Here is a 27,417-nt window from a genome sequence, read left to right on the forward strand (position 1 = left end):
CAACAGGTTAACTTCCTTCAGATTCTGATTTGGCGCCCCTTCTACCAGGAAGCCTTCCCAGACTAAGCCAGGTGGGCTGCTGTGCCCTGCTGCTGGTACACATTTTCCTTTGTTGTAGTTGTAATGCAGTTGTCACTGACAGAAATAGTGTTTATTACCAGCCTCTTCCAACCTAGCCCTCAAAGGCACCTGGTGCCTGCACTGTGCCTGCACGTCTCCCTGCCCCGCACAGAGAGGGCAGGGCACTCAAGAACGTGCTGAGTGAAAGCCTATATGTGAACCAACATTTTGTTTTCACTAAAAGTTTTTCTTAACGTGATGATCACATCCCTAAGCACCGAGGTCTTCTTGTTTTCCTCAGGAGTTTGCAGAGTCTCACTTTTAAAAAAGAAACCATCCCAGGCAGGCAGTCATCCATCTCCAAGTGTCATTGAAAGGGTCAGACACCTTGTTGCTTCTGTGCCGGTGCAGATGTTAAGGACACTGTGTCTGTCCATTCTTGGCCAGGGGACTGGTGTGACCTTTGGAACGCTCACCTATGGTTTTTGTCTTGACCCTTGTAGGGACTTGCTGCAGACCCTGACCGAGGATGAGCTTCACACACTGGAAAGGAACCTCTGCATTTCCCAAGACGTGGAGTTCCCTATCCGGGCAGACGCCCAGGTGCCCCCCACCCTGGCACCCGCCTTTCCCTCACCCCTTCCCCCTGAGGAGCTGCTCTCAGCCAAGGCCAAAAACCCAGATGCGGAGCTGGCCTGCTCCATGCAGTATGATGACCAGGAGCTGGAGCAGCTCAACCGCATGGTGCACAGGGCCGGGGACGAGATGTCATCCCTCTTGTCCCCTCCCAGTGCCTGCCAGTCCCCTGCACACAGGCCAGGGGTGGAGGGCAGCCCCCACAGGGAGGCATCCCCAGGCAGCGCTCGGCTACGGCCCAGCAGCGATGAGGAGGAAGGAAGGGTGTTCTTCATGGATGATGTGGAGGGAGCTGCAGAGGTCCTGGGCAGCCCATCTGGGTGGACAGGCAGTGCCAGTGCTGACCCCCAGGAGAGAGGGCAGGACAGGGGGCGTGGAGAGGCGGATGTCAGCCAGCCCTCTGAGGCTGAGGAAGGGGACCTGAGCAATAACAATGACGTCTCGCATGATAAGATGTGGGCGCTGGGCCCCAACTCCTGCAGCTGCCTGGACTCTCAGCCACACCTGGATGGCTGGGAGGCGGGCATGGACGCCGCAGAGACAGCCGAAATGATCGCCCACCGGACAGGGGGCATGAAGCTCTCGGCCACCGTCATCTTCAATCCCAAGTCAGCCCCCACTGTGGCCTCTACCATCGCTGCCTCGGACACCCCCGGAGACAGCGTCACCCCGCTGGAGCCCACGGCCGAGGGGACAGACAGTGGCTCCCACAAACTCAGCACTGCAGCCACCAGCTGCCTCCTTAACTCCTGTGTGTGCTGCGGGGGCGGCAGGGAGGACGCTGCCGCCCAGAGCCTGCAGGACAAATGTGGCCCCGGAAGCGTCATCAGCGCCTCTTATGTCAGCTCCACCAAGGCCAGTGCCAAGGGCCTGGCCAAGGGACAGGAGGAGGCGCGGCCTGTGCTGGAGGTGCTACCCTCCGAGGACACCCCTACCTCCGACAAGTGCCTGACACACACCTCGAGTGCACAGGTGAACACAGCAGACAAGTCACCTGCAGCAGGCAGTGGCACAAATCCGGCTGGACAGCAGGACAGGGCGGAGCCCCCAAAGGCCAGGGTGGAGAGTCAGCAGGGAGAGGCAGCCGAGGAGGAGCCTCAGTGCCTGTCAGGCTCTAGGTAAGCACCACTCTGGCCCGGATTCCTCTCTGTCCATCCAGGCTCATTCCCTAGATGTTGGCGTGTCCCTCAGCCTCCCAGGTATGTGAAGGGAAGTGGCCCGTGTGGGACACAGGCGCTGAAGGGGTTTAAGCAGCATATATCAGGCTCAGCCCAGAGAAGTGTCCCCCAACACACCCTGACCACTCTGTTTCTTTTCTTTTCTTTTTTTTTTTTACCACTCTGTTTCTGACGCTATGGGCTCTGTGCAGGTGATATGAACCCAGCGCCAAGCCCTCAGCTCACCCCCTTTCACCACCGTGGCCCATCCTGGCCCCAGGTGCTCCATGTCTGTCTGGGTCATGGGTTGGGGGCTGGGAATGGGCAGTGGTCACCTCTGAGCATGCTCTCCACCTTGCTCACTGTTGTGGTCCTGGCCCAGCCCCTACCTGACTAGGTGGCTGCTCAGCTCACATGGCGTTGCTGTTAGCTGTGCAGATGCTTAGCAGTGGGCGTGGAGCCCCCAGGGCCATGGCGGGATCCTGAGGCCACCTTAGGACCGCCCTGGGTATATTCTCCGGCAGTACCCCCAGGGCCCTATTCTCCTCAATCCTCCCCTCCCCTCCCTAGGGGTGCTTTTGTGCTCCCCTCTGCAGGCAGGGGGCCAGGAAGGGCCAGGTGGGGGTCTGCAGGACTCGGCACCCGCACATCTCTTCTAATTTGGGGCATCTCTCCCTTCCCTTGCTCCCTATGCCCTGGACCTATCCTGAGCGACGCAGGGTCAGTGAGCATTGCCCCCACACCTGCCCTGTGCCTGCTGCGGCCTCGGCATTGGGAAAGGGAGTGTGGGCTCACATAGGACTGTTGTCTGGTCACCACCCCTGGTCTTCTCACCAAGGCCCTGCCTGCTGGAGCTCTCACCTGGCTTTGGCAGTATGGCAGAGGTGAAAGGACGGGGAGGAGGGTTCAGGCTGGAGGCTGGACAAAGCTCCCGTGGCCACAGCCCTCGGATGGTGTGTGACAGGAGCTGGCCGGACCCCACGGGTGCCAGGGCCTCTGTTCCATGTGCCAGATGGAGCTCCTTGTGGGGTCTGCAGTCCCTCCCCATCCCCTCCCTGAGCCCCAGGGGACCACTAGTTTGCTGTCTCCATGGGTTTACCTCTTCTGGACACTGGCTCAGACACACAGGATCACATCATATGTGAGCTTTTGTGTGTGTATCCTTTCACTGAGCATGATGCTTTCAAGGCTTGTCAGTGTTGGAGCAAACCTCAGTGCTTCTTTCCTTTTTATGGCTGAGTCATATTCCGTGGGACAGACAGAACACATTTTGTTTATGCATTCACCTGTCAGTGGGAGTGTGTTGTTTTGCTGCTGTGCAGAAGTGTACATGCTTTTGTGTGGTGTGGGGTTTTATTTCCTCTGGGTGTATGTGCAGGAGTAGACTTGGTGGATTGTACGCTGACTCTGCAACTGTTTGAGGAGCCATGGCCTGTTTTCCGAAGTGGCTACAGTGGCGCCCCTACCAGTCACACGTGAGGCTCCACTGTCCCCACGTCCTTGCCAGTGCTCATTAGTGCCCAAGAGTCTGTTAAATGGGTCTTTTGTCCTTGGGGTGTGCATGCAGTCATGGACTGCTTTTGACTCACTCGAGACCTTCCTCTCTTTGAGGCTGTGCCCTTGGTACAGCAGGGCATTTTACTCCGTTTAGTGTGAGATGTATAGAGATTGCCATTTATACTTATTTTAATTTTATAATTATTTCAAATATTTGCATGGTTCCCAGTCAAATCTATAAAGTAAGGTATATCCAAGGGCGCCCCAGAGGCTCAGATGGTTGAGGATCTGCCTTTGGCTCAGATGCCTCCAGGACCCCAGGATAGAGTCCCACATCAGGCTCCCTGCTCAGCGGGGAGCCTGCTTCTCCCTCTGTCTCTCCTCCTGCTCATGCTCTCTCTCTCTGTCAAATAAATAAATAAAATCTTTTTAAAAAATAAAGTAGGATATGTCCAGTTTAGTTTACCTTTCAATCTTAAAAACCTAAGCAAAGCAGTGTACATGCACACATCCCTCTTCCCCCCCATTCTCTGGCTAAGGGCCTCATCCTGCAAACACTTTCATCTGCCCTGCTCCGCCAGCCTCTAGCCTAAAGGCCTGTCTGTCGTGGTTTCCAGAGATGTGCTCATGTTCCTGTCCAGCCATGTGAGTCCTGTGTGGCTGAGCCGGCGTGCCCTCGGTCAGGTCTTGCTTCTGGCCTTGGGGTTGTGCCAGACTCTGCTGTACAGACAGTGCAGATGTCTCATCCTATTTCTGATAAGTCCATTTTTGAGATGCAAGCCCATCTTCCTCAGCCACATCCAGAGGAATGAACAATTTTCGCAACCTGCTGGGTGGCTTTCTTCCTCAAGTCCTCTGACCCACTGCATGGAGTGGATTAGTAAGTGAATCATTTTTCTGCAGAGATGACAGGAAATCACCAGAAATTCCTTGCCAGGATACATGGATTTTTCAGTGTTTGACCCGCCGCCCTTTCCGGTCCAGCTGGTGGACACCTACCCTGTCTCCTGCTTTCCTGACGTTTCCCATGTAGACACTGCTTATTTGTGTCATGAAGACAGCTTTCCAGGCCCTATCCAACTTAGCTCAAATGCTGAAGCTGAGCTGAGCAAAGGAGAAGCCCTACCGTGGCCTTGAGACAGTCCCGTCTTCCAGGGAAGCTTTTCCAGAAGGTGCAGAGGGCCTGAGGAGGGAGGACTGTGGCAGATGGCCAGGTGATCAGAGCAGCCATGCTGGGCCAGGACCTTGGACAGCGCTGCCCCCCCCATGCCTCCCCCACCCCCACCCCACCCCCACTGTGCCAGGAGCAGGGGGAATCAGGTCAGCCAGGTGTCAGCAGATGGTGCATGGGGTCCCCCAGCCATGAATACATCAGCAGCACCATCTGCTTACGTCATAAACTGACCTCATAGAGTGTGATCTAACGACAACGTGGAGGTGACAGAGCAAGGGTACCGTTAAAATGGACAGACACAAAAGACCAGCCTCACACAGAAGGGAATTTTGCTAAAATTCCAACAATTCTAACAGAAGATTCTTAGAAGTCTGGGGTGTTGCTGTTGTCATGACGTCCCAAGGCTTCACAATGAAGACCGTGGTTCTCATGCTCAGGGGCAAGTGATTATCCCTTCCACCAGCAGATGGAGAGGCTAGTGTTTGCCTCAGCTCAGACTGCCTGGAGAAGGTGGCTGGTTGGCAACCTCCTGCCTCTCCACCACCCCACAGGTGCCTCTGCAGCCCCGGTGATGGGCAGGCAGCAGTGGTGGCGCTGTGCTCACCAGTTCTCTGTCCCACAATCTCGTAAGGAGGTCACTCAAGTGCAGCCTCAAGTTCTGTGATCCACACAGAGTTGGTCTAGGCAGGCAGCCTGCGGAGCTGTGACAGAGGATCTGCTTGTCCCGAGGACACGGGGAGCATATTTTCCTGATCAAGCAGAAGACAGGTGGAGGGACCAGACACTGGGGTCTCTGCTCAGCTGACCAGATGGTCTGGGCTGGAGAAGCCCCCTCTCGGGCTTTCCCACAGGCTCTCCGTTTATCCCACTGCATGATGGGCCAATTCCATCAGTGCTGTGGCCAGAGTGGTGCCAGGACATGGCCCCCAGCAGAGTCCTGGGCAGAATGTTCTAGAATCACATGTTCTTTAGCTCTTTTCTTTGTACTGGCTTTTCTCCTGTCATTTCAGGAAAAGTTAGGAGCTTTTTAAAGGGAAAGTTAGCATTTCTTAGAAGCTTGTTATCCCCTGTCTAGACTTACCCCACTGTTCTAGAACCTTCCATGCTCTTGAAGCCTGAATGAACCACTTGTCTACAGTATGGAAGCGCGGCCTGCCTTAAATCTGTTTTCGTCCTTTCTGCTGACATTTGACTAGAGTGTTTCCATCCTGCTGCCTTCTTTTAAAAATATCGTGGGCTCTTTTTTTTTCTTATTATAAACATGGTCCCCCCCTCATTGCAGAAATTTGGAAAATATAAGAAGAAAAACAGAAGGAAATAAAAGTCCTCCTAAATTCTATGAGCAGGTTTTTTTTCACTAAACACTATCTTATGGTCATTTCTCTGTAAAGCTCTTGAAAAACACTATTTCCATGGAATTCTACTATATCCTAAGGACATAAGGACGTATCTAGTTTATTCTACATTTTCCCATTTCGATTATTTTTTTCTGTGTTAAGTTAGCCTTGTGGCCACAGTCCCTTATGGTTCTGTGTCTGCCTCTGGGATTATTTCTTTAGAACCGACCCTTGGTAGGGTCACCCAGAGCAAAGATGTGAAAAGTCTTTGGAGCTCTTTCTGAGCCTCACAGCGGCGTCTGGTCGGATTGCAGAGGTGCCCCTGGTGTATCACATATGGTGTCGGTGTGTCTCCATGCGCCCAGCTGCAGGAGCCCTGAGCCTTGGGAGTTGCTGTTGTTCACTTTCCTCTGATGGCTGGTACCTGTGTCCTTTTCTCTGTGTCATGGCACCTTATCCAGGCGTGAAGTGACCATTCCTGTCTCTTGCCTGCTTTCCGGCTAGATTTTCATGACTTTTTTTACTGCCTTGAAAGTGTTCCTTCTGCCTGGTGCATCTGCTTTGGGCAGATTTACTTCTGATTTCATGTGTTGATGCCTTTTGATTTACAGAAGCCTTTCATTTTGTTTTGTGTAATTACGTTTATAAAAATTCTAGAGAAAATGTGTGGTTCTCACTTTTCTTTTTTCTCTGGTTGATTGTGCACCTGCCATCCCTGCCCACCCCAAGATTGGGGAATACTCTGCCTTTCTGCTCATGTCCTGTGGCTTTCTTTTCTTTCTTTCTTTGTTTTTTTTTTGTTTTTTTGTTTTTTTGTTTTAATGTTAACTCTGATCCAGTTTCAGAGGTCCAGGTTGTTTTGTATCGGAGAGAGTGACCATCAGGGGCTGATGGCCGCCACCCTGACACATAGGTGGTCTTACTTGAGTCTCTGACTCAGGGGTACCTCGGTGCCTGTCCTGCCCTGGAGGCCTACTTTGCCTTATTCAGTTTTTTAGCTGCACTTAACAATCTGGCTGGTGGTCCCCTGCCTCTCCCTCATGCAATTGATGGACCTCCCAGGTTGTCGTTTGGGGTAGAATGATAAGAATCTGGAAGGGCTGTCCTTGGTACAGGCTTCTGAGCTTCTGCTCTAAGCAGGTGATACATGCTCCTTCCTTGCAGATGGGGATTGCTGGCATAGCTCACCTGTTGTCCATCCTCACCTGTTTGGGTCGTGGTCTTGGAGGACACATATCCACCACATGTGTCCACCACATGTCCACCACATGCAAATGCAGAGGGAGAGTGGGTCCAGAGGAGGGAGGGCACCTGTGGGGTGGATGCGTGAACTCAGCCTCCCCAAGCCTCTGTTTGATTGGCTGCAACATGGCTAAAAACAGTCCCCGGCTCAGGTGGCATCTGGAGGAGGAGCCAAGAGGCTACAGAACATTGTTCCTTCTGATTACTCCACATCTTCCTTGTTGTTACTTGTCCTCATTCCTTGCTGTTACTCACCCATTATTACTCAGTGCCATGGCCCATCATTGTTCCTTGCCATCTTGATATTACCAGCCTTGACTTTACCTCCCTATCGCATCACTGGTTTTATGGTTCCTGGGCCTAATTTCCACTCCACACTGGTGGTGTGATCTGTCCCAAGCTGACAGACTCTGGAGAGCTCCAGCCTCCAGTGTCACCTCCTCACTGAACTTGGTTCTTGGCGGTCTGGCTCCTTCTCCAGCAGATGCCTGGCTTTCCTCTGTGCTGTGGCCCTGTTGGGGTTCCCCTGAGCAACTCTGCCCATTACTGGGGTTGGGACCCAGGCTGAGGGCACCAGGGTCCTGGGGATGCCCTTGGTCCAGCCCCCGGGGGCAGCCATGGCTGCAGAGAGGAGCCACATCCTGTTTCCCAGAGCCCAGCTCAGCAACCCCTGAACACTTCTCCCCATATGGAGGGAACCGTTTGAGATCCCTGGGGACCTCATGTCCATGGCCAGCCCAGGGGAGGGCAGCACATGGCTATACCAAGCTTCTTCCAGAAGCGTGTGGTGAGTGATGAGACCTCCGTCATGTGGAAACCTTCCCCAGAGGCATGGGGCTGGCTCTTTGATGTGCTGTGTGCACGCATCACCCAGTCAGCTTTCCCTCTAGCAGATAGGGTCAGGCTACCCCCTCTCTGCCTGGGATCAGCCCCTGCCCGGGGTGAGGCCTTGTCTGTGTCCAAAGGCTACTGGTATTTCTGGCCTCCAAAACTTGGAGGGGCACATGGTTTGTGTGATCACAGTGTATGATCAATAGCCTCAGCTCCTCGTGAGGCCACTCTGGAGGGATGGAAGTGCCCCAGAGAATGAGTCCTGAGCTGACACTCCCAAAGGTAAGGGGATGTGAGTCAAGGCATGGGAGTAGAAAGGACTGTGCGCCACCTGGGCCAACTGGCCACTCAGTGACCCAAGGCATGGAGGAGCTGTTTCCTGGCCTGGCGCTGCCTGCCCCATTGCTCTACCCTCCTGGGGGCTTGTCAGAAGACCAGCTCTGGGATGGGGTGACACTGTGGGGCTGGGCCTAGCCCAACTGCCCTCTGGCAGCTGTGGGACCCTGGGCAGCAGCATGTCTGCCCCATTGGGACACGCCCATCACTGCTGCTTCTGCCAGAGCCGTTCTGGGGTGGGACGCTGGGTGCAGGCCATCCATCCTGTGGCATGTGTCTTTACTATGGTGCAAAGAGTACCGAGGCCTCCCTCCTCGTCACGTCCCTGGGAGGAAAAACAAGAATGATTGAGTGGATTAAAAATAGAGAAGGACTTAGAATTAATTAGACTCTTGAAAACCAGATTAGGCATAATGACTGTCAGCAAGTCAACTGTTAAGTGATGGGGCCGCATGGCAGACACCGGGCAGGTTGGGAGCCAAGCACTGTGTGAGGTCAGAGAGCAGGTCAGGGCTGGGCTCTCACCTAAGCCCCCACCCGACACCCACCATTCAACCTGCAGCCAGCACAGTGACTAAGGCCTACGCCACTAGAACCCCACAGGGGTTGCAACAACCCTATAAGGCCAGGTAGAGTGGCTGCATACAGTAGGCACTGGGCAAGGGGTGCTGACCTTCTCATTGACAGGCCTCACACTCTCAGAATCTTTTTTCCAAACTCACAGCCGGGTGTGGAGCTGGCTTGGCTGAGGGGTAGCTGTGACCGCAGGGTGACTCAGCACCCAGGACAGCTCCATCCTGGCTTCTGCCCCCAGTGACCCCACCTAGTATGGCCCACCTCATTCCAGACAGCCACTCCAGCTGTGGCTGCCTCCCTGCACTCTAGACATCTCACATCTTCCTCCCACCTGCTGTTCCCTCTGCTTGCATTATTGTCAGCTACCCCACTGGCTTCTGCTCCCCTCTTTCCCCCACCCGCCCCACCCTGTCCACCAGCCAGTGCCAGGAAGAAGGTAAAATCGTTTCATAAGATAAAGAGTGATAGATGGGCTCTGGGGCAGCTCCTGCAGTCAGAGCAATCAGGGGAGGCCTCCCCAGGGTGGTGACCTACCTGAGACCTGAATGAGGGAGGGGGAAAGAGGAGGAAAGAGGAGATGTGCCCCAGGCAGTAGGTCCAGCAAAGGCCAGGGTGTCAGGCTTTTCAACTTGAGCTGTTCTGATGGCATAAAGTGGTATCCACTGCTGTTTCAATCTTTATGTCCTAGAGAACCAATGATGTTGAGCATCATTGCACGTGCTGATTTGCCATGAGCCTGTCTTCTTTGATGAAACAGTAGAGTATTCAAATCTTTCACTGTTTCTTTCATTTAGGTTGTTTCCTTATTGTTTTGAGAGTTCTTCATTCATTCAGCGTTCCCTTTTCAGATATAATTTGCAAATATTTTCCCCCAGTCTGTGGACTGTCCTCGTACTGAGTATCTTTTGAAGAGCAGACCTTAATTTTGGTGAGGTCCACCATTTGTCAACTTTTTTTCTTTCATAGATTGCAATTTTGGTGTCCTATCTAAGAATTATTTTTATAACTCATAGTCACAAAGGTTTTTTCTTCTGTTCTAGAAGTTGTATACATTTAGTTTTTGCATTAGGTCTCTAATCAATTTGGGGCTAACTTTGTATATGGTGTGAGGTGAATTGTTTCAGCACCATTTGTTGACAAAGATTATCCCTTCACCACTGAATTGCTTTTGCATCTTTGTCAAGTCACTCAGCAATAAATATGTGGGTTTATTTCTGGAGTCACTAGTCTGTTTCATTCATCTGTCTATATTGACACCAATATCACATTGTCTTGATTAAGGTAGCTTTGGTTTTTTTTTTTTTTTGGTTTTTGTTGTTTTTTTGTTTGTTTGTTTGTTTATTAAGGTAGCTTTGTAATGAGCCTGGTTTTAACCAGGTATGATAAATCTATAACTTTCTTCTTTTTTAAAGTTGTTTTGGTTATTCTGGGTCCTCTATATTTCATATGAATTTTAGAACCAGTTGTCAATTTATACAAAAAACAAAAACAAAGCCTACTAGAACTTTGACTGGAATTTTGTTGAATCTATAGATCAACTTGGGCAAAATTAACACTTCAATGATACCAAGTTTTCCAGTTCATGAACATAGTTTATCTCTCCATTTATTCAGTTTTTTCATTCTCTCTGCAAAGTTTCATAGTTTTTGTAGAAGAAAAATTGTAGAAGTCTTGCACATCTTTGTTGGGTCAGATTTATCTCTTTTATTTTTGAATGCTATTGTAAATGATATTTGTTTTGTAATTTCAATTTCCAATTGATCATTGCTAATAGAGGAAGATGTAATTAAGTTTTATATTAGTCTTGTCTCCTGCAACTTCACTGAACTCACTTTATTAGTGATAGTAGTTCTTAGGAAGATTCATCAGCTTTCCTATAGATGGTCATGTCACCTGTGAAAAAAAGCCAATATTATGTCTCCTTTCAGTTGGATGTTGTTTACATCTTTTTCTAGATTTGTACCCTGGCAAGGACCTCTAGTACAATGTTGAATAGAAAAGTTGACACAGGATATTTTTGCTTTGCTCCTAATTTCAGAGGGGAAGCATTTAGTATCTCCTGTTGGTGGTAGGATTTTCATAGGCACCCTTTATGGTTCAGGGAGTTCTCCTTTATTTTATTTTTTTTTAAGATTTTATTTATTTATTCATGAGAGACACAGAGAGAGAGGCAGAGACATAGGCAGAGGGAGAAGCAGGCTCTCTGTGGGGAGCCTGATGTGGGACTTGATCCCAGGACCCTGGGATAACAAGCTGAGCCAAAGGCAGAAGTTCAACCGCTAAGCCACCGGGTGCCCCGGAAGTTCTCCTTTATTCCCAGTTTGCTGAGAGTTTTTTAAATCAAGAATAGATGAGTTTTCTGAAATGCTTTTTCTGCATCTTTTGGAATGATAGGATTGTTTTTATTTTTTAGTTTGTTAATGTGACAAATGACATTGGTTGATATTCAGATGTTAAGTTAATCTTACATTCCTGGGATGAGCCTCACTTGGCCACTAGGTATTATCCTTTTTATGTATTATTATCTTGGATTTGCTAAAATTTCATTGAGAATTTTGCATCTGACTATGAGGAATGTCAGGCAGCAACTTTCTTTTCTCACAATGTCCTTTTCAGGATTGGATATGAGAACAAAGCTGAGATCCCAGGCTGCGTTGGGGAGCATTCCCACTTCTTCAGTTTTCCAGAAGAGTTTGTGTAGAGTGGGTACCATTTTTGCCTTAAATATTTGTTAGAATTCACTGAAGCCATCTGGGCCTAGAGTTTTCATGGGAAGGTTCTTAACTATAGTTTCAATTTCTTTACTAGATGTAGGTTTGTTCAACTTACTCAGTGAGTGGAAGTTTATTCACATTGTCCTCTGACCCCACTCCACCCTCTTGACTTTCCCTCAGGCAGGTAATATCAAATAGCTGGGTGATGGTCCTCTGCCTAGGGTCCCAGGACCCCCTGCTCTCCTGGTCTCTTTGGCCCCAGGCCATCTGCCCCATCCCTGCCCCATGTCTGGCTCTGTGCACCCCTACCTATGTCAGCTTTCTAGATGATCTCTGCAATTTCCTGCCTCTGGTCCCTGTTTGCTCCTTGGGTCACTGTCCCGTCCCTCTCTGCTATGACATCCCTCCTGTCCCTGCTAGACCATGTCACTGTGTGCCTTTGATGAAACTCATGGGGAACTTTGCCCAGTGGCCTCATTGAGTCCTGTGGCAGCATTTCTTTGCCATCCCTGCTTCATAGATTTGAAACAGCAGCTCAGAGCCCCTCCTCTGTGGCAGTCCCTCTCGCATTTGTCTGATTCCAGTTTGGGGGCCAACTGCAGAACCCATGGGCCCACCTCCAGAGCCCAGCCTCCAGTGTCACGTCTTTGGTCCATCCTTCCAGCCCCCATACCACATCAGATCCCTTAGGCTGGAGGATGACTTAGGTCCATGGCTGGGGGAGGCGTGGCTCTGGCTCCAGTGAAAATGAGGGGCTGCCAAGCATTGGAAGGCAGCTGGCCTCAGTGGGACACCCCAGGATTTGGAGGGCGGCACTGGGGTTCATGTCCAGTCTCTCATATCCTGGGTTCTGTCCTCCAGACTCCTGCCCCTGCAGTGGACCTCTTGTGGCTGCTGCCCCTCAGCATGATGCAGCCACAAAGATGTGCCGGCGGCGGTCCAGCCCCACTTCTCTGGTATGGACACAGCTGCCCACCCCTGTCCCCCAGCCTGGGCAGGATCCATGTGCTCATCCCAACCTGTATGTGTGGTGTGTGGATGTTCATGGCTTTAGGGGGCTGCCCTGCAGGGGCAGCTCCAGGGGAGGAGGACCAACAGAGTCCAGGCCTGCCGTACTGGGCCTCAGGTACAACCGTCCCATCCTCCCTCCCTGTGGTCCTTGGGCCTGTCCCTCCTTACTCTGCCCAGCATCCTGCTCCTTCCATATCTGGGGCTTCCACGGTGCAGGGGTACAAGCCAGGACTCTGAGCAGGAGTGCAGTGGAGGATGCAGGGGACGGCCTCACTGCTGCCTTGTGGCCACAGCAGCGCCCTAAAAGGGTTGTCTCCTCCACCACCGCCCCACCCCTGGGACCAGGAGAATCCCTGCCTGAACAGTCACTTCCTCAAGCACAGCATTCCCTCCCATCTCCACGGAGGCGGAAAACAGGGTTCTTTTTTTTTTTTTTTTTAAAGATTTTATTTATTTGTTCATGAGAGACACAGAGAGAGAGGCAGAGATACAGGCAGAGGGAGAAGCAGGCTCCCCACAGGGAGCCTGGTGTGGGCCTCGATCCCGGGACTCCAAGATCACACCTTGGGCCGAAGGCAGATACTTAACTGCTGAGCCACCCAGGCGTCCCCAGAAAACAGGATTCAATTGCTGAGTGTGGCGCAGAAGGGAGAGCAGGACACTATCTGCAGTCAAGTTCACCCACTGCTTTGTTCACCAGCCTTGGAGCCTTATGCTCTGAGAGCTTTTAAAAGCAGCAAAAACTTGGGCACCTGGGTGGTTCAGTCAGTTAACATCTGCCTTCAGCTCAGGCCGTGATCCCAGAGTCCTGGGATTGAATCCTGTATTGGGCTCCCTGCTCAGCAGGGAGTCTGCTTCTCCCTCTCCCTCTGCCTCTCCCCCTGCTCATGCTCTCTCTGTCTCTTTTTGTCTCTCTCTCTCTCAAATAAATAAAATCTTAAAAAATAAAAACATCAAAAGCTCAGGAAAAGCGTGCAAGGTACAAGAGCAGAGGGTAACACATGTCCCCTATGCTTATGTGACAACCACATATATTTATAAAATACACATAGACACATAATTTTTTGCTTATGTTTCCTGGCTTTTCTAGAGTATATGCCTATTGCACCTGTATTAAGAGGGAATAATATAAAATTGGACTCTCATAACCCAGCCATGGGACCTTCTCCAGAGCTGGGCTGTGCTGCATTCCCAGAAGAGCCAGACCACAGCCCCTCCCCCTCCCCATGGAGGGAGGAGGTGGCCGGGGCCCAGGTAGCAGCCAGGTGAGGGCAGCATGCCCACAGGAGGGGAGAGGCCCATTCGGAGGAGCTACAAGTGGCAGTGGGTGCTTTGGGGCCCTCCAGACTCTGCAGCACCCTCCCACACACACTACAGCCCCGGCTTTGGAAGATGCCTCCTGGGGGCTGTCAGAGACAGAGCTGTAGTCTCATAAGTGGAAAAAGCTAGACACAGTGTGCCACGGCCTGGGGACACACAGGACCTGTCAGGGCAGCTGTGGGATAAATGGAGGTTCACCATGGCAGCATGAGAGGCACCATGGCATCAGGTCCTCCCCAACCCAGGAGGTGGGTCTGCACCCTGTTTTACGGACCCTGCTCAGGTACCAGCAGCCTTGTGGTCACTTCAGGCAGATGGACCTGAGTGCCGCCAGAATCTCCTTTCCTCTGGGCTCCAGAGGAACAGGCCTGGGTGGTCTTCCTCTTCAAGCGCAGCCTATGGCTTGTGTCTGGGGGACTAACTCTGAGGACCCAGGTGCACCTGCTGGCCAAGGGACCCCATCTGTCAGTCATGGGGCTGGGATGGCTCAGTGAGGACCGTGGGCACTAGGTAGCATGTCTATGGTCTGTCCTCTGTGTCTGGGAGGCCATGGGTCCCTGGAAATTCCTCAGCACCTCCACAGAGCAGCCTTTGGTGACAAGGGGGTTCACCGAGGCTCCTTGGCTGCCCCCCACAAGCCCTGCAGGGGCATTTGTGCTCCTGTGTCCTTCTGGATGAACATCATCCATAGTGATGGCCAGAGGATGTTTCCAGGAAACGCAGTCCTTGAGCGTATGGGCATCTGGGAGCCTGGCACATGGCCTCGGGTGGTCTGGGTCCCACTGTTTCACCGTGGGGCTCTGCTGCGGGGAGATGTGCCCATTGAACAGTGTGGGACAGACCCTCACCCACTCCTGGGCTGGTCCTGCTTGATACCCATCCCCTGCCTGACCCTCCAAGGGCTTATCTCTTGGACAATGGCAGTGTTGGAGCCTGGCCCCGAGGTCTTGCTGAGGACCACAGCCTCTTGGCTGCTTGCCCCACCCCAGCCTCATACCCCTTTCCCTTTGGGGAGACTGTGTATCAGCCCCGTGTCACAGGCCCAGGGCTTCCCAGCGTGGGGCTGATTAAAGTGTCCCCCGGCCTTGCCCTCCACCGTGTGTGCTCTAGTGTGTCTTTGTACAGAGGACCCTGCATAGCAAGCATTGTTTTCCCGATTTACAGACAAGTAAACTGAGGCTCTGAGAAGGTCACCTTCCCCTGCGCAGACAGCAGAGGGGATGATGCCAGTAGCCTTCAGCCTGTGTCTAGCTTCTAATGACTCCCAGGCCAGCCCCAGGCCCCCCTCCCATCGCAGGGCCTCCCCCTGGGGAAGCAGCCATGTGTGGGGTCCCCTGGGGGTATCATTCTTGTCACCAGCCCGGAGCCCCTTGAGGGCAGATGCTGCTGGTCCATCGTGGCCCCAGGACCCAGCTCAGGGCCTCGTGACCCCAACCCCAACTTTACCTGATGTCACAGGTTAGGGCCTGGTCTTGTCAGAGCTGGGGTGCCTACTAGTCTCCTTGCTGGCCTTCCTGGGCACTTCCCTGGGGGAGGTAGAGACCCCTGTCCATCAACCATGGCTGGGGTGGGAGAGGGTCAGGCACTTCTCAGACGCCAGGACTGGTGGCTGTCCAGGGGAAAGGGCCCTGAGGCCAGAGTCTGCCAGAGATGCCCCCCACAGGACAGACTGAACCTGGGGGCATGTGTGGACTTGACAAGCAGCTGTGCCAGAAGGGTGGTGAGAAGATGGAACTGGGCCAGAACTCTGCAGGCAGCAGTTGCCAAGCCAGGGTGCCCAAGGCTAGGGGGTGTCCTAAGCTGCTGTGGGCCCCATGTGTGGGGAGGTTGGGGACCTTCATGGACTCAAAGACAGGTGGGGCACGCCTCTTTGCGACCATGCTGCCTCCTCTAGGAAGCCCTCCCTGCTGTATGTTGGCAGTCCCCTGGCTGACACAGGTGTCATGCTTCTGCCTCCCAGACGGGAGCCCTGAGGGCAAGACCCACCATGCTGACCAGCCTGGGTGGGGCAAGAGTCTGTGGACTCGCTGGACTGGGAAGGGGAGAGTGTGGGAGACATAAAGGAGTTCATTGCTCACCGCTGGCCATCTCTTGGAACGCCAAAGGTAATGATCCTCAATTAGAGGAAATGGGGAAGTAGGCTAGTTTTCAGTATATCGTTTACACTTGTTGTTTAGACTGAACTGAGAGTTTTTGCAGGCCTCCATGATTTCCCCAGGGTCCCTCAGGGGTCTGTGACTCCGTAGGTGGGAACAGGCTGCTGCTTCTCTGGTAGCTGGGGGAACCCAGGGAAGGTGGTCAGTGCAGGTAAGAGAGCAGAGGGGTGGGCCGCACCTGGAGCACCTGGGGACCCCACGGTGCTTGGATCTGTGGGCAGTCTTTGCCAGAGGCTTGGCACAATCCCCTCGGAGTATGGTCTCTATCCTTGTAGGGGCAAGAGGTTACTGTCCCCACTTAGGGGGGTGAACAGTGAGGCCCGGGGACGAGGGCAGAGCCAGGAGCCTTCCATGGCACTGTGTGTCCTGTGAGGGCTGGGAGTGTGCGCAGGAACCTCAGTGTCCTGTGAGGGGTGTGAGTGTGCACGCAGAGACCATTGCCATTTGTGGGGTCACGGGAGCCGAGTGCATGGACTCTGGTGTCACACTCGTCTCCCCCTGAGGCTGTGACAGCTTCCCCTCTCCCTCTGAGGGCCTGATCCTCAGTCCTGGTCCTCACCCCCAGCCGCCGGTGAGGACCAGGCTCCTTCCTGGTGGTGTATGGCAACCTCAGCCCTCCCTGGGACTGGCAGGCCCTGGGGAAGCCACATGGAGCAGCAGAGAGGAGGCGGCTGGGAGCATGTACTCTGCCCTGGTGAACGCACTGGATACCAGGACAGGGACATGGGTGGACTTCAGCCTGGTGAACTGCGGTGTCTCCTCGCATGATGGTCTTTCACATATACACACCTAGGATCTCATTTTTAAATCTTTTCATATAGATTAAAACATGACAGGATTCATTTTTGAAGGAATGCACGGATAATAGGCAGATATGTGACATCTTTTGAAAAGCCAGGGTGTGACACACTCTAGAGGTGGGCTTTTCTGCAGGGCAAGTGGAGTCAGGCCTGGGGTCACGGCTGGGCTGGGCTGCAGTGTGGGGCCTCAGAGGAGGTGCCCACAGAAGGCTGCTTGGGCAGGAGGAGGGGTGTGCGAGTGTGTGAGGTGGCTGCTCGTGGGGTGGATGCTCGGTCCTGTCCCTCTGTCCCTGCTCAGTGACTCTGGAGGAGTGTTCGGTCTCCGGTACATCGGTGGCCTGTGCAGCCGCTGCCCTGGGGGTGGCACTTGTGCATGTGAGCACACACATTCTCATGCACATGTGTGTTCTCGCTCTCACAAGCACACTTAGACATGCGCTAGTGCATACTGCACACTCCCATGCACATTCACAGGTACACACAAATCCCTGCCCTCAAGCCCACCTGTGAGAGATTTAATGGATGGGGAAGGTACGCCTTGTCTCCATGGCCCTAGCGAGGCAGGGGACTCCTGGCCCAGGATGCCAAGGGGAAGCAAGATTCTGCCCTGGGCAGACACTTGGCGCAGTAGCTTCACCTGCTACATCAGGGTGCCAGGCAGCCCGAGCCCCTCTGCTCTCCACACCCACCTCCAGCCACACCTCATAGCCAGAGCCAGTAGGTGTCAGCAGGACCCTCGTGGAGACGCCCCGTCCCACACCATGCTCAGCAGTCACCGCACCATCTGTGGCATGAACACAACAAGCAGAGCAATTTCCCAGAAGTCTAAACATTGACTGTGAGCTTAGACTCCCTTAAACGAGTCGAGCCATAATTATGCTTAGTGTGACAGCCTCTTCTGCAGCAGGCTTCATTGGGAGGAACCGCTGTGTCCTCAGTGGCAGGACAGCCCCACCTCTCACTGCCACACACAACCACTGTGTCCTCAGTGGCAGGACAGCCCCACCTCTCACTGCCACACACACACGTGTGCACTGGTGTCCTCCACGTGGGATCTGCCTTTTCTTACTGGGCCCATTGGTGTCCACTCTGCCTGAGGAACACTTTCTGAGCCCAGCAGGTGAGAGAAGGACTTGGGGTTGGAAGGCCGGTTCTGGGTTTGAATGGGCTTCCCGGGGCAGCAGAAGCAAACTACCCCATGCCAGGGCTTCAAACAATGGAAACCACATGGTTCTGGAGGTGAAATCCAAAATCAGGAGCCATGCTCTCTCTGGAGGCCCCAGGGGAGCAGCCTTCCCTCCAGTCCTGGCTCCAGGTGTTTCCGGCGCTCCCTCCAGCTCCCCTCCGGCCACACGCAGCCTCCTCTCCATATGTCTCCTCTGCTCCTCTTACAAGGACCCTTGTCATCATCATGGTCAGATGTGGAGCCTCCCTGGACAGTCCAGTCACAGGTTCTGGGGGTTTGATGTGGACGCATTTCTTGGGGAGCTCTCTCACTCCTCCCAGGGGAGCCATTGCATCAAAGCCATCTTCACGGTAGAGAGGCAACGAAGGCAGCATTCCTAAGCTGTGAGCTGTGAGGAGGCTCTGCTAGAGGCTGAAGCCCATCTAGCATCACAGCCACGGAGAAAGCCTTTATTCCCACAGATAGTCCACTTCTAGGTCTCCCCCCGACTAATGAATTCATACTATTTGTTTAACAGACACAGATTGGGAGGTTTGTGAGGGGTGGGGCTGCCTTTGATTTTGGACATACAGCAATGAACCAAAGAAGTTGCTGCTGGGCCAGCCTTGTATTCTCCCAGAGTAAGACACAGAGTCTGCACACACATGCTATGTCAGGGAGCTGAGTGTCCTGAGGAACACTGTGCAGGTAGGGGTAGGAAGAGAGCTGGGGTGGAGGGGTGGGCATGGTTCCTGCTTGTGGTCAAGGAAAGGCCTCCAATAGAGCATACCAGATAGAGGCATTCTGGGCCCATTGACACCTGTGTAAAGGCCCTGTGGTCATAGTGTGTTTGGCTTCTTTGGGACAGCAAGGAGGAAGTCTGAGAAGCATGTGGGAGGGGAGGTGGACAGAAGGGTCCAGACTCTGCAAGGCCCTAGAAGCTTCAGTAAGGCTTTTTGCTTTTACATGGACTAACTGGAAAGTAGAGGTGGACATGTTCTAACTTCCGTTTGGAAAGATTCTTTGTCCTGGGCCTTTGGTAATCTTGGTAGGACCTGCAGCTCCCAAGGTGGCCCCTGGTGTGTCCAGGGAAGTTTGTACCTGCCAAGTCCTTGGTGCTGGGCTCCTCTGAGGCCTAGGGTGAGTCCTGCCTCCATGCATCTGCCAGGGGCTGCCCAGTGGGCATGCCGAACTAGGCAGGGCTCCTCAGTAGCCCTTGGGCCTGGCCTCTGAACACAGTCCCCAAGCTGTCAGCCTGCTGCCTGTGGGCAGAGGGGAAGGGGCAAGCCCTGGCAGATGCTGGTGCATGGGAAGGCAGGGTGTTTCCCTGTAGAGGGGTGTGCCCCTCTGCCATTAGCCTGCAGTGTGTCCAGCATGGGTCCGTGCCTGCCACTGGCCCATGAACAATCAGCACTCTTCCAAAGGGGTGGCCATCGGCAGTGTGCAAATAGTGACCATCCATGTGGCCCCTGGGACCAAGCAGACGCAGACAAGGTGTAGGCTCACATCCCAGGTGAGGTCCCAGCTTCTGCCTCCTGAGGTCTGTTCTTTGGCTCCCCTCAGCCTTTAAAGTAGTCTCTCCACCTAGGATTAGTGTCCTCATGGGTCCCCGCCATCCCCGTACCCCCACTCTGCCCAAGTCTCAGGGGGCCACCGGCTTCAGGATCCACGGCCTCCGTGGCATTGGCCTGCCAGGCTGGGGCTACAGGGCTGAACCCCCAGGGTGCCCCCAGAGCCGCCTCTACCTGTGCTTGGACACAGACTCCCACCACAGCAGGGTTGTGGTGCCATCTGCTGCCAGCAGGCACGTCCTTTCTCCTCAAGATAATGTTTATTCTGATGACAGAAGTAACACGTGCTCATAGAAGACACTTTGGAAAAGACTAATTTATCCGTAGTCCTACTATTTTTTTTTAAGATTTATTTTTATTTATTTATGATAGACATAGAGAGAGAGAGAGAGAGAGAGAGAGAGAGAGGCAGAGACACAGGCAGAGGGAGAAGCAGGCTCCATGCAGGGAGCCCAATGCAGGACTCGCTCCCGGGACTCCAGGATCACGCCCTGGGCCAAAGGCAGGCGCCAAACCACTGAGCCACCCAGGGATCCCACCGTAGTCCTACTATTCAGATAAATATGATGATATTAATGCTTTGATCATCTTTCCCCATCTCTCACTATGTACATATGATATCTCTAATTTTTTAATACTATTTTTTATTTACTATTTTAACTTTTATAGCATCTAACTATCCTTCTACAAAGTGGAAATTGTGGGGATCCCTGGGTGGCTCAGCGGTTTAGTGCCTGCCTTCTGCCCAGGGCGTGATCCTGGAGTCCCGGGATCGAGTCCCACATCAGGCTCCCTGCATGGAACCTCCTTTTCCCTCTGCCTGTGTCTCTGCCCCCGCCCCTCCCCCGCCCCCCCCGCCCCCGTCTCTCACGAGTAAATTTTAAAAATCTTTAAAAAAAAACAACAAGGTGGAAATTGTATGGATGCAACTGAATTTGTTGAGCCAACCCACTGTTGATAGGCATTTAGCTTGTGAGCTCTTTCCTGTATATGAGTTTGTTAGATGGTTACAATAAAAATATTCCTTTATTGTTTTAAGAGTACACCGCAGTGTATGTTCATGTGCTTGCAGTTACGGTCACACTTCCATCACCCCGTAAGGAAACCCCATCCACATTAGTAGGGGCTCCCCATCTCCCCACCGCCAGCCCCTGGCCGCCCTCCTCCACCCCCCGTCTCTATATATTTGCCTTTTCTAGATATTTCAAATACGTGGAGTCACCCATGATGTGACCGTGTCACAGCCTCATGTCTTCCTGGCCTTGCATCTCACGGCACACACACAACCTCCTCTTCTGGCTGAATCATGTTCCACTGCATGGACGGACCCTGTTTGTTCATCCATTCACCTGTGGATGGACGCTTGGACTCTGTCCACCTTTTGGCTCTGGGAAAGAATGCTGCCGTGAATGTTTGTGTTGGGTTTGGGTCCCTGCTTCCAAATCTTCTGGGCAAAGCTGTCACCTGAGGCTGAGGATTCTGGCCGGTGACACTGTGAATGCTCTTTCTTTATTCAGCATCCAGGGCAGGGATGGGAGGTAGGGGGCAGCCAGGTCCCCCAGCCCCCGGGCCAAAAGTCAGGGGCCCTGTTCCTCAGGAGGAGGGAGCCGAGTGTCAGCCAGCCCAGCCCCAGTCTGCTTTGGCTGCTCCACCTTCCAGTGAAACATTAGATGCTCAAAGTGAATAATCCTTAATGTTAGATGCTGGGTGAAGCGCACACAGCCCCCGATGAAGGTGGGGAGCCCACAGAGCCTGCAGCCCCATTCAGCCTGGCCTTCCCCTGCACTGGGTGGGCCAGGGGGTGTCACATTTTTGTGCTTCTTCCTGGTCTTACGTCACAGGGTGCACCCCCCTGCATAGACCTGGGGCCGGTTTGTGTTTCTCCACCGTGCATCGGGGGCCCACATGGCACCTTGTTGACTTGGCCACTGCACGACCCCTGAGCCACCCTGAAGATCCGCTCATGTCTGTGGACCACAGAGGCAGAGCACCACATGCTTCTGGGTGGCAGCCCCAGCTCATGCTGCCCCCCTGCAAAATTCCCTCCAAGGTGCAGACAGACAGCCAAGGACCCCAGGTGCTGAGATAGGCCACTGGCGTGGACAGCAGACTAACTCTCTACTTGGAAGGAAGAGGAGGTGGTGTGGGCAGCGGTCTGCAACTTTTAAACGAATTATAATGAATATTTCCAGACAGATAAAAGGCTTGAATCTGTGAAACAGGGAGAGCATAATTAAAACGTCAGGGGGAAGGTTGGAAAGCAAAATGGAGAGATTTTCCTAGGTTGTAGGACAGATGGGAGAGAGAAGAGAGGAGGTGAGTGATGGATGCCCCCCCCCCAGGGGGGCCTGGCAGCCACTGGGCAAAACAAGGGAAAATATGTATATGGTGGGGGCAGGACTCTGTCCTACAACATTGGCCCACAACAGGAATTCACCCTCTCACCTTAGTGAGGCTTGCAGTCTGAAATTGGGCAGGACCACATCCCCTCCAGCGGCTCTGGGGCAGGGTCCTCTTCCAGCTTCTAGGGCTGCAGGTACCCCTCAGCCTGTGGCCGCATTCCCTTCCCCTGCACCCTGGCCTCACACCCTCCTGCTCTCCTGTCCAACAGCGTCCCCACATGAGGACACTTGTCCTTGGGTTAGGGCCCCCCGATAATCCAAGATGACTTTCTCCTCTCTAGCTGCAAAGACCCTTTATGCAAATAAGTCACACTTGCCGGTTCCAGAGGTCACGGTGTGGGCACATATTTGGGGGGCCACCATTCACCGCATAGGGTGTAAGTAGGTGAGTCGAATCTCCCTTAGGAGAAAGTCAGTAGATAATGTTAATCCGGATGATAGATGACCCTGTGAGTCTGCACTGAGTAGTCTACACCCCACCCAGAGAGGGCAGGAGCTGAGAGTGAAAGCTGATGGGCAGGGCAGGGGCAGGGTCAGAAGCCCTACTGTGCCAGGGGCTCCTTAGGTTCAGGACATCAGGACGCTGCTAACATCCTGCTAACGTTGTGAAGCTCTTGAAGCTCGATACTCAGCTCCCGTGCACTAGGCACCTCCAAGGCAGAGAGCATTTTGTTCTCACTCATGGGTTTTCGAGTTCCAGAAGTCCCTGGCCGTACCCCCACCCCATGCATCCTGTATTTCCTTCCTTGGCAGTGGCTCCACGGACAGATCCTGCTCCTCAGACAAGACTGCGCTGGACGCAGCCCCCGTGGCCACAAGGGAGAAGATCCGGTCCAGGTTCCACGGCAGCCACGACCTGATCCACCGCCTGTTTGTCTGCATTTCAGGTGCCCGGCTGGGCTGGGGTGGGGTGGGCAGAGCTCCATGGGGTGGGCAGCGCCCAGGTGGACAAGGTGCAGGGTGCAGGGGGTGCCAGGTCCCTCCCACCTTATCTGGGGTCTTCCCCCCACCCCTGTGTCATTTCTTCACCCCAACCCAGTGGGGAGGAAGACTTAAGTCCTCACTAGGGCCCCAGGTGTGACTGGGGACTCATGGGTCCCGTGGGGGCCTCAGCCACCCATGAGGGAGGTTCTGTCCAGTTGGTGGTTCAGTGTTTAGTGTGCCCTGCCCAACTTTGTTTCCTTCTCTAGGGATGGCTACCTGCTGGGGGAGGGGAGGCAACCTAGCTGCAGGCTTGTTTCCCCTGGGGAGTTCAGAGGGCGTGAGCTTCTCTTAGCCCTGTGTTTAAAATAACTAACACATCCATGTGGTTCAAAGCATAAACATGTGCGCTGAAGCCCCCTTCCTGGCGTCCTGCCTGCCCTTCCCGCCCCCACCCTTGAGAGATGGGCTCAGACGGTGCTTGGCCTGCAGCCCGCTCTGGCCCGCCCGCTGGGCAGGAATGCTGCCTGTGGCCTGGCAGTCCCTGCAGAACCAGGGCTGTCCCGTGCTGCCGAGGGCACCGGGGCACTGCCGAGCCAAGCCAGGTGGGACCAGTCACCGGAACTCAGGTGACTCAGCTCTAGTTCACACAGGTTTGTCTGGGGGGGTGGAGGAAGTATTGTGCCTAGCAGGTGCTCAGTGCAGTTGCCAGTGTACAAATCCTCCAGAAGCGCTGATGGCACCACTGTTGGTGGGACAGCTCACTGGGCTTCCCATTCTGTGGGGTGCCCGCAACTTTTCCCTCACTTTGCTGTACTTGGCAGCCGAGACCTAACCTGGCTTTTCACTGAGAAACACCCTCATTTAGGGAGGGAAGAGACTTCTACAGTGAGGGTGGGGACATGCTCTCCTATTGGGGAGCTTCTAGGGATAGAGCAAAAGGCTGGGCACTGGGCACCCGCTGTGGGAGGTGCCACCTCTGCTCCCCTAGTCACACGGATCCCCACTGGGGCTCTGCCGCCAAGGTGATTGCTAGGGGCCAGGGGCCAGGGGTGCATCTCGGTGCACGTGAGACTGTGTCTGTGGGCTGGCCACAGCGGGGCTCCAGGCTCAGCCCTCAGGGAGAGGCTGGACCATCAGGGGTGATGGCTGTGACCCTAAGAATGAAGGGCACAGAGGATAACCGAAGGCCAGTGGCAGGGCTGTCTGTAAGTCTCCTTCCCTTGACTCCTGAGCTTTCACTTGGGCCAAGCTGTGGCCGGGGGGCTGGGTAGCCTCCTCTGGCCCTGGCCAACCTGAGGGCGTGTTAGTCTTGGGCCAAGAGCTCTGGCAGCGGTGGTGGCATCCAGCTGGCTGCTGCACTGAGCCTCTGTGGCTGGTTGGCTTGACCTGTCCTCTCTTTGTCCTCCTCTCCAGGGGTAGCTGACCAGCTGCAGACAAACTATGCCAGTGACCTGAGAAGTATTCTCAAGACCCTTTTTGAGGTCATGGCCACCAAGCCAGAAACAGATGACAAAGAGAAGCTAAAGAAGGGTGAGTGTCACCCAGGGCTTGTCTGTGCCAACCCGGGAGCTGTACCTCCCCACCCTGAGCATGTGCATACAGCCCTACATAGCCACCTAGCTTTTACATGTCCCCCCCCCCCACTCCAGCCAGAACCCACATGGCACTGCCAGGCTCCCTGCTAGGGACCAATGGGCACATGGCACAGGCCTCAGGAGGCCGCCTGCCCTGGCATCTCTGCAGATGGCTCCCAACCCCACACGCACAGGCCGTGGCCTGCAGTACCTCTTGGCCTCCCCCTGTAGGAGCCCCAGCAAGGTCACCCAACTTCCTGAGGCCAACAGGCTGGGAGGGGCTATGCCGTTCCCCTTAAAGTTGAGACCAGACGTGGCACAGAGTCACTTCTCCCGAATTCCATCTGCTGGAGCTGTCAGAGGCCAGCCCAGAGTCAAGGAGGGGACCTAGGTCCCCTCTCCATGGGGGAAATGGCCGTTTATAACCTGTGGCTGCCTATGACCTTCCTCACGTATTTACAGTTGTCCACACATCTCAGGCACAGACATGCACTCACACACGTATGTTTGCATACTCCCATGTGCATAGGGTGGGGAGGGGGCCTGACCCCTGCTCATCCTCCCCTGGCCCTGGGCTGAGATACCTGTTCGGGGCAAGCTGCCTGTCCTCACAGGGCGTCTGGACACACAGGGTATCCTGCTCAGCCCTAGAGCCCACCCCCTGCCCAGCAGGGAACATCCTAGCTAGTGGGGAGGAGAGAGAGCAGTCACCCCAGCTCTGCCTCCTGGTATCTGAACCACCAGCCTGTCAGGGAATTCTGGGCAGAGCTGCTTCCTGAAACATCATGATTCAGAAAACGTAGGTGACACAAAGCAGTTCTGTAAGCAAGGATGGCAGGTTCCTTGGCTTCTGTCCAGGCCTGACACCTGCTGCCTCAGGATCACAGCCCGGGGGGACCTTCCCACATGTAGACAGTGCAGGAGCTCTGGGGTTTGGGGGCCTGCTGGCTGGCTACAGGGCAGCTGACCCCTGCTGGCCACACTGCTGCCCACATGCGGGTGGGCCTACTGGGACCCGTGCTTGTACATCAACCTCTCCCTTTCCTTTCTCTTCTAGTGACCCAAAGCCTGCGGAGTGCGGCCTTAGAAGACTGTGCCCTGTGCCAGGAGACCCTGTCGTCCTCTGAACTGGCAGCCAAGACCCGGGATGGGGACTTGGAAGGTGTGTGTCGAGTCTGTGCTGTGTGCTGGGCAGGGGGCAAGGACCCCATCTGGACTGTCCCCTCTCTTTCCTGGATGCAGAATTCATGACAGCACTACTGCTCCAACTGGGGTTCCCTCCCTGCAGGGCTGCAGACTACAATGTGTGCTCATATGGAGCCCATGGACCTTGCCTCCTGGAGGTCAGACCTTCTGGGGACCTGGTGGCTTAGTGACCAGAGCAGCTTGGGGATGCCGGGCAGCACATCTGTGGGAGTGGGGCCCCCCCAGGAGTCTGGAAGGGGCTGGAGGCCTAGGAGAGGTGCCAAGATGGATGGTAGCCACAGGCCTGCCCAGGCATCAAACGTGAATGGGGCCCAGAAGGAGGCTGAGGTTGACCTCACAATAGGCCTGAGGTCACAGCCCTCAGAGCTGACCCAGCTGGTACCCACCTCAGGGCCTTCCTGGTGCCTCCCAGTCCCCTGGAGGTGCCAGAGGCTATGGGCGTGGGGTGTCAGGAGAAGCACAAGCTCCTTGCCCCAGTGTTCTAGAAAATCATACATGATGGTACAAAGCACCTATTATAGGAGCTTGGGAATCCTCTGCTCAGGGAGCGTAATGTGAATGTAATGAACTGCATTGCCCAGTGCACAGGCAAGGGTCACATCCTCCCTGTGGGTTGCAGCCCAGCCTCCTCCTTGAAGTGGCACCCCTGGACAGGCCCAGGAAGCCCTTGGGACCCTTAGAGTCCTCTCCAGGAGTGTGTCTGGCCTAATCTGTCTGAGCGGGAGGCCCTGACCTAATGAGGCCCGAAGGAGCTAGCATTGCCATCCAGGATTTCCCTGGGGCCAGCCTCAGATTTTACACAGGGGATGGCAAGCATGAGAGATGACCTCCCTGCAGTGTGGGGATGAGCTGACTGGGCCCAGAATGTAAGCTGGGAGAGTTGGTTCTGTGCAGGCAGGCAGGGAACAGGGCAGATCCTCCAGGGCAGTAGGGAGGCAGGGGACCCCAGGCCCTTCTTGGACAGCAGCCTTGCCAAGCTCTGTTTGGAGGCACTGAGGATGGGGCCTAGGGATGCAGGCCAGTGCCCACGTGAGCATCGAGCCTGGGGGCCATGTGAGGCTGCACAGACCACCTCTGAGCACATGCTGTGGCCCGGGGGAGGGATCTGAGATGCTGTGCCCCCCATGGCTGTTGGTGCTAGCCTTAGGGCCTGGCATGCTGTAGTCACCTAGATGCCTGAAATGAGAAGAAACTGCCCATCTCGCTGTGTATGGCAGCCCACCCACTCCACCCCGTGCTCACGTGCCTCCCAAATTCCAGAGCAGATCTCCATAGAGGCTTCTGTCAGCGAGGGCCTCAGGAGTTGAGCTAGGACCCGGCCACATGCGGCATGGAAGGAGGAGGTGGCCCCTGGCCCAGCCTGGCCTGCACGCATGTCAGGGAGGAGGCAGCTGGGTGTCCCCCTGGGCCTCCAGGACCCCAAGAGCCCAAGAACTGCTTTGGAGCCAGGGGTGCAAGGCTGGGGGTAGTTGAGGCCCCCACAGAGTGTGCCTAGAGCTGAACAAGGGTAGGGGGTGATTTCTTCATTTTGCAGCCACTGCCTCTGCCCAAGGGCTCTGTCAGGTGAGGTGCTGACAAGACAGGCTCCCCACCAACCTCATCCATCTGTGTGATGCCGCCAGTCTCCCAAGACTGAGACTGTAGCCTGTAGCCAGTAAGGGGGTCCAGGGGAGGCGAGGGAGGAGGAGGGCCAGGCCATCCAGCCCAAGGCGCCTGCGCACTGCCTCC

General features: G+C 54.5%; 1 protein-coding gene across 11 annotated transcripts in view; it reads left to right on the top strand.

The window, feature by feature from the left end:
- The window catches only part of ZFYVE28 (zinc finger FYVE-type containing 28), a 159,159-nt gene that overhangs the window by 129,955 nt on the left and 1,787 nt on the right, over positions 1–27,417 (top strand). For 8 of the 11 annotated variants that reach the window (XR_003132078.3, XM_049108572.1, XM_035714195.2 and 5 more), the window contains 4 exons: positions 564–1,814; positions 22,739–22,872; positions 24,323–24,439; positions 25,541–25,645. Coding sequence is in view for 8 of the 11 variants with exons in the window: in XM_049108572.1 (XP_048964529.1) it covers positions 564–1,814; positions 22,739–22,872; positions 24,323–24,439; positions 25,541–25,645 (1,607 nt within the window). In the remaining 3 variants the exon portion in view is untranslated. Of the gene's footprint in view, positions 1–563; positions 1,815–22,738; positions 22,873–24,322; positions 24,440–25,540; positions 25,646–27,417 lie in introns of those variants that run through there. The other 3 variants (XM_025437375.3, XM_025437374.3, XM_025437373.3) reach the window with 2 other exon arrangements.

The sequence above is a fragment of the Canis lupus genome, chromosome 3 (genome assembly GCF_003254725.2).
Source record: "Canis lupus dingo isolate Sandy chromosome 3, ASM325472v2, whole genome shotgun sequence".
Classification (NCBI taxonomy): Eukaryota; Metazoa; Chordata; class Mammalia; order Carnivora; family Canidae; genus Canis; species Canis lupus.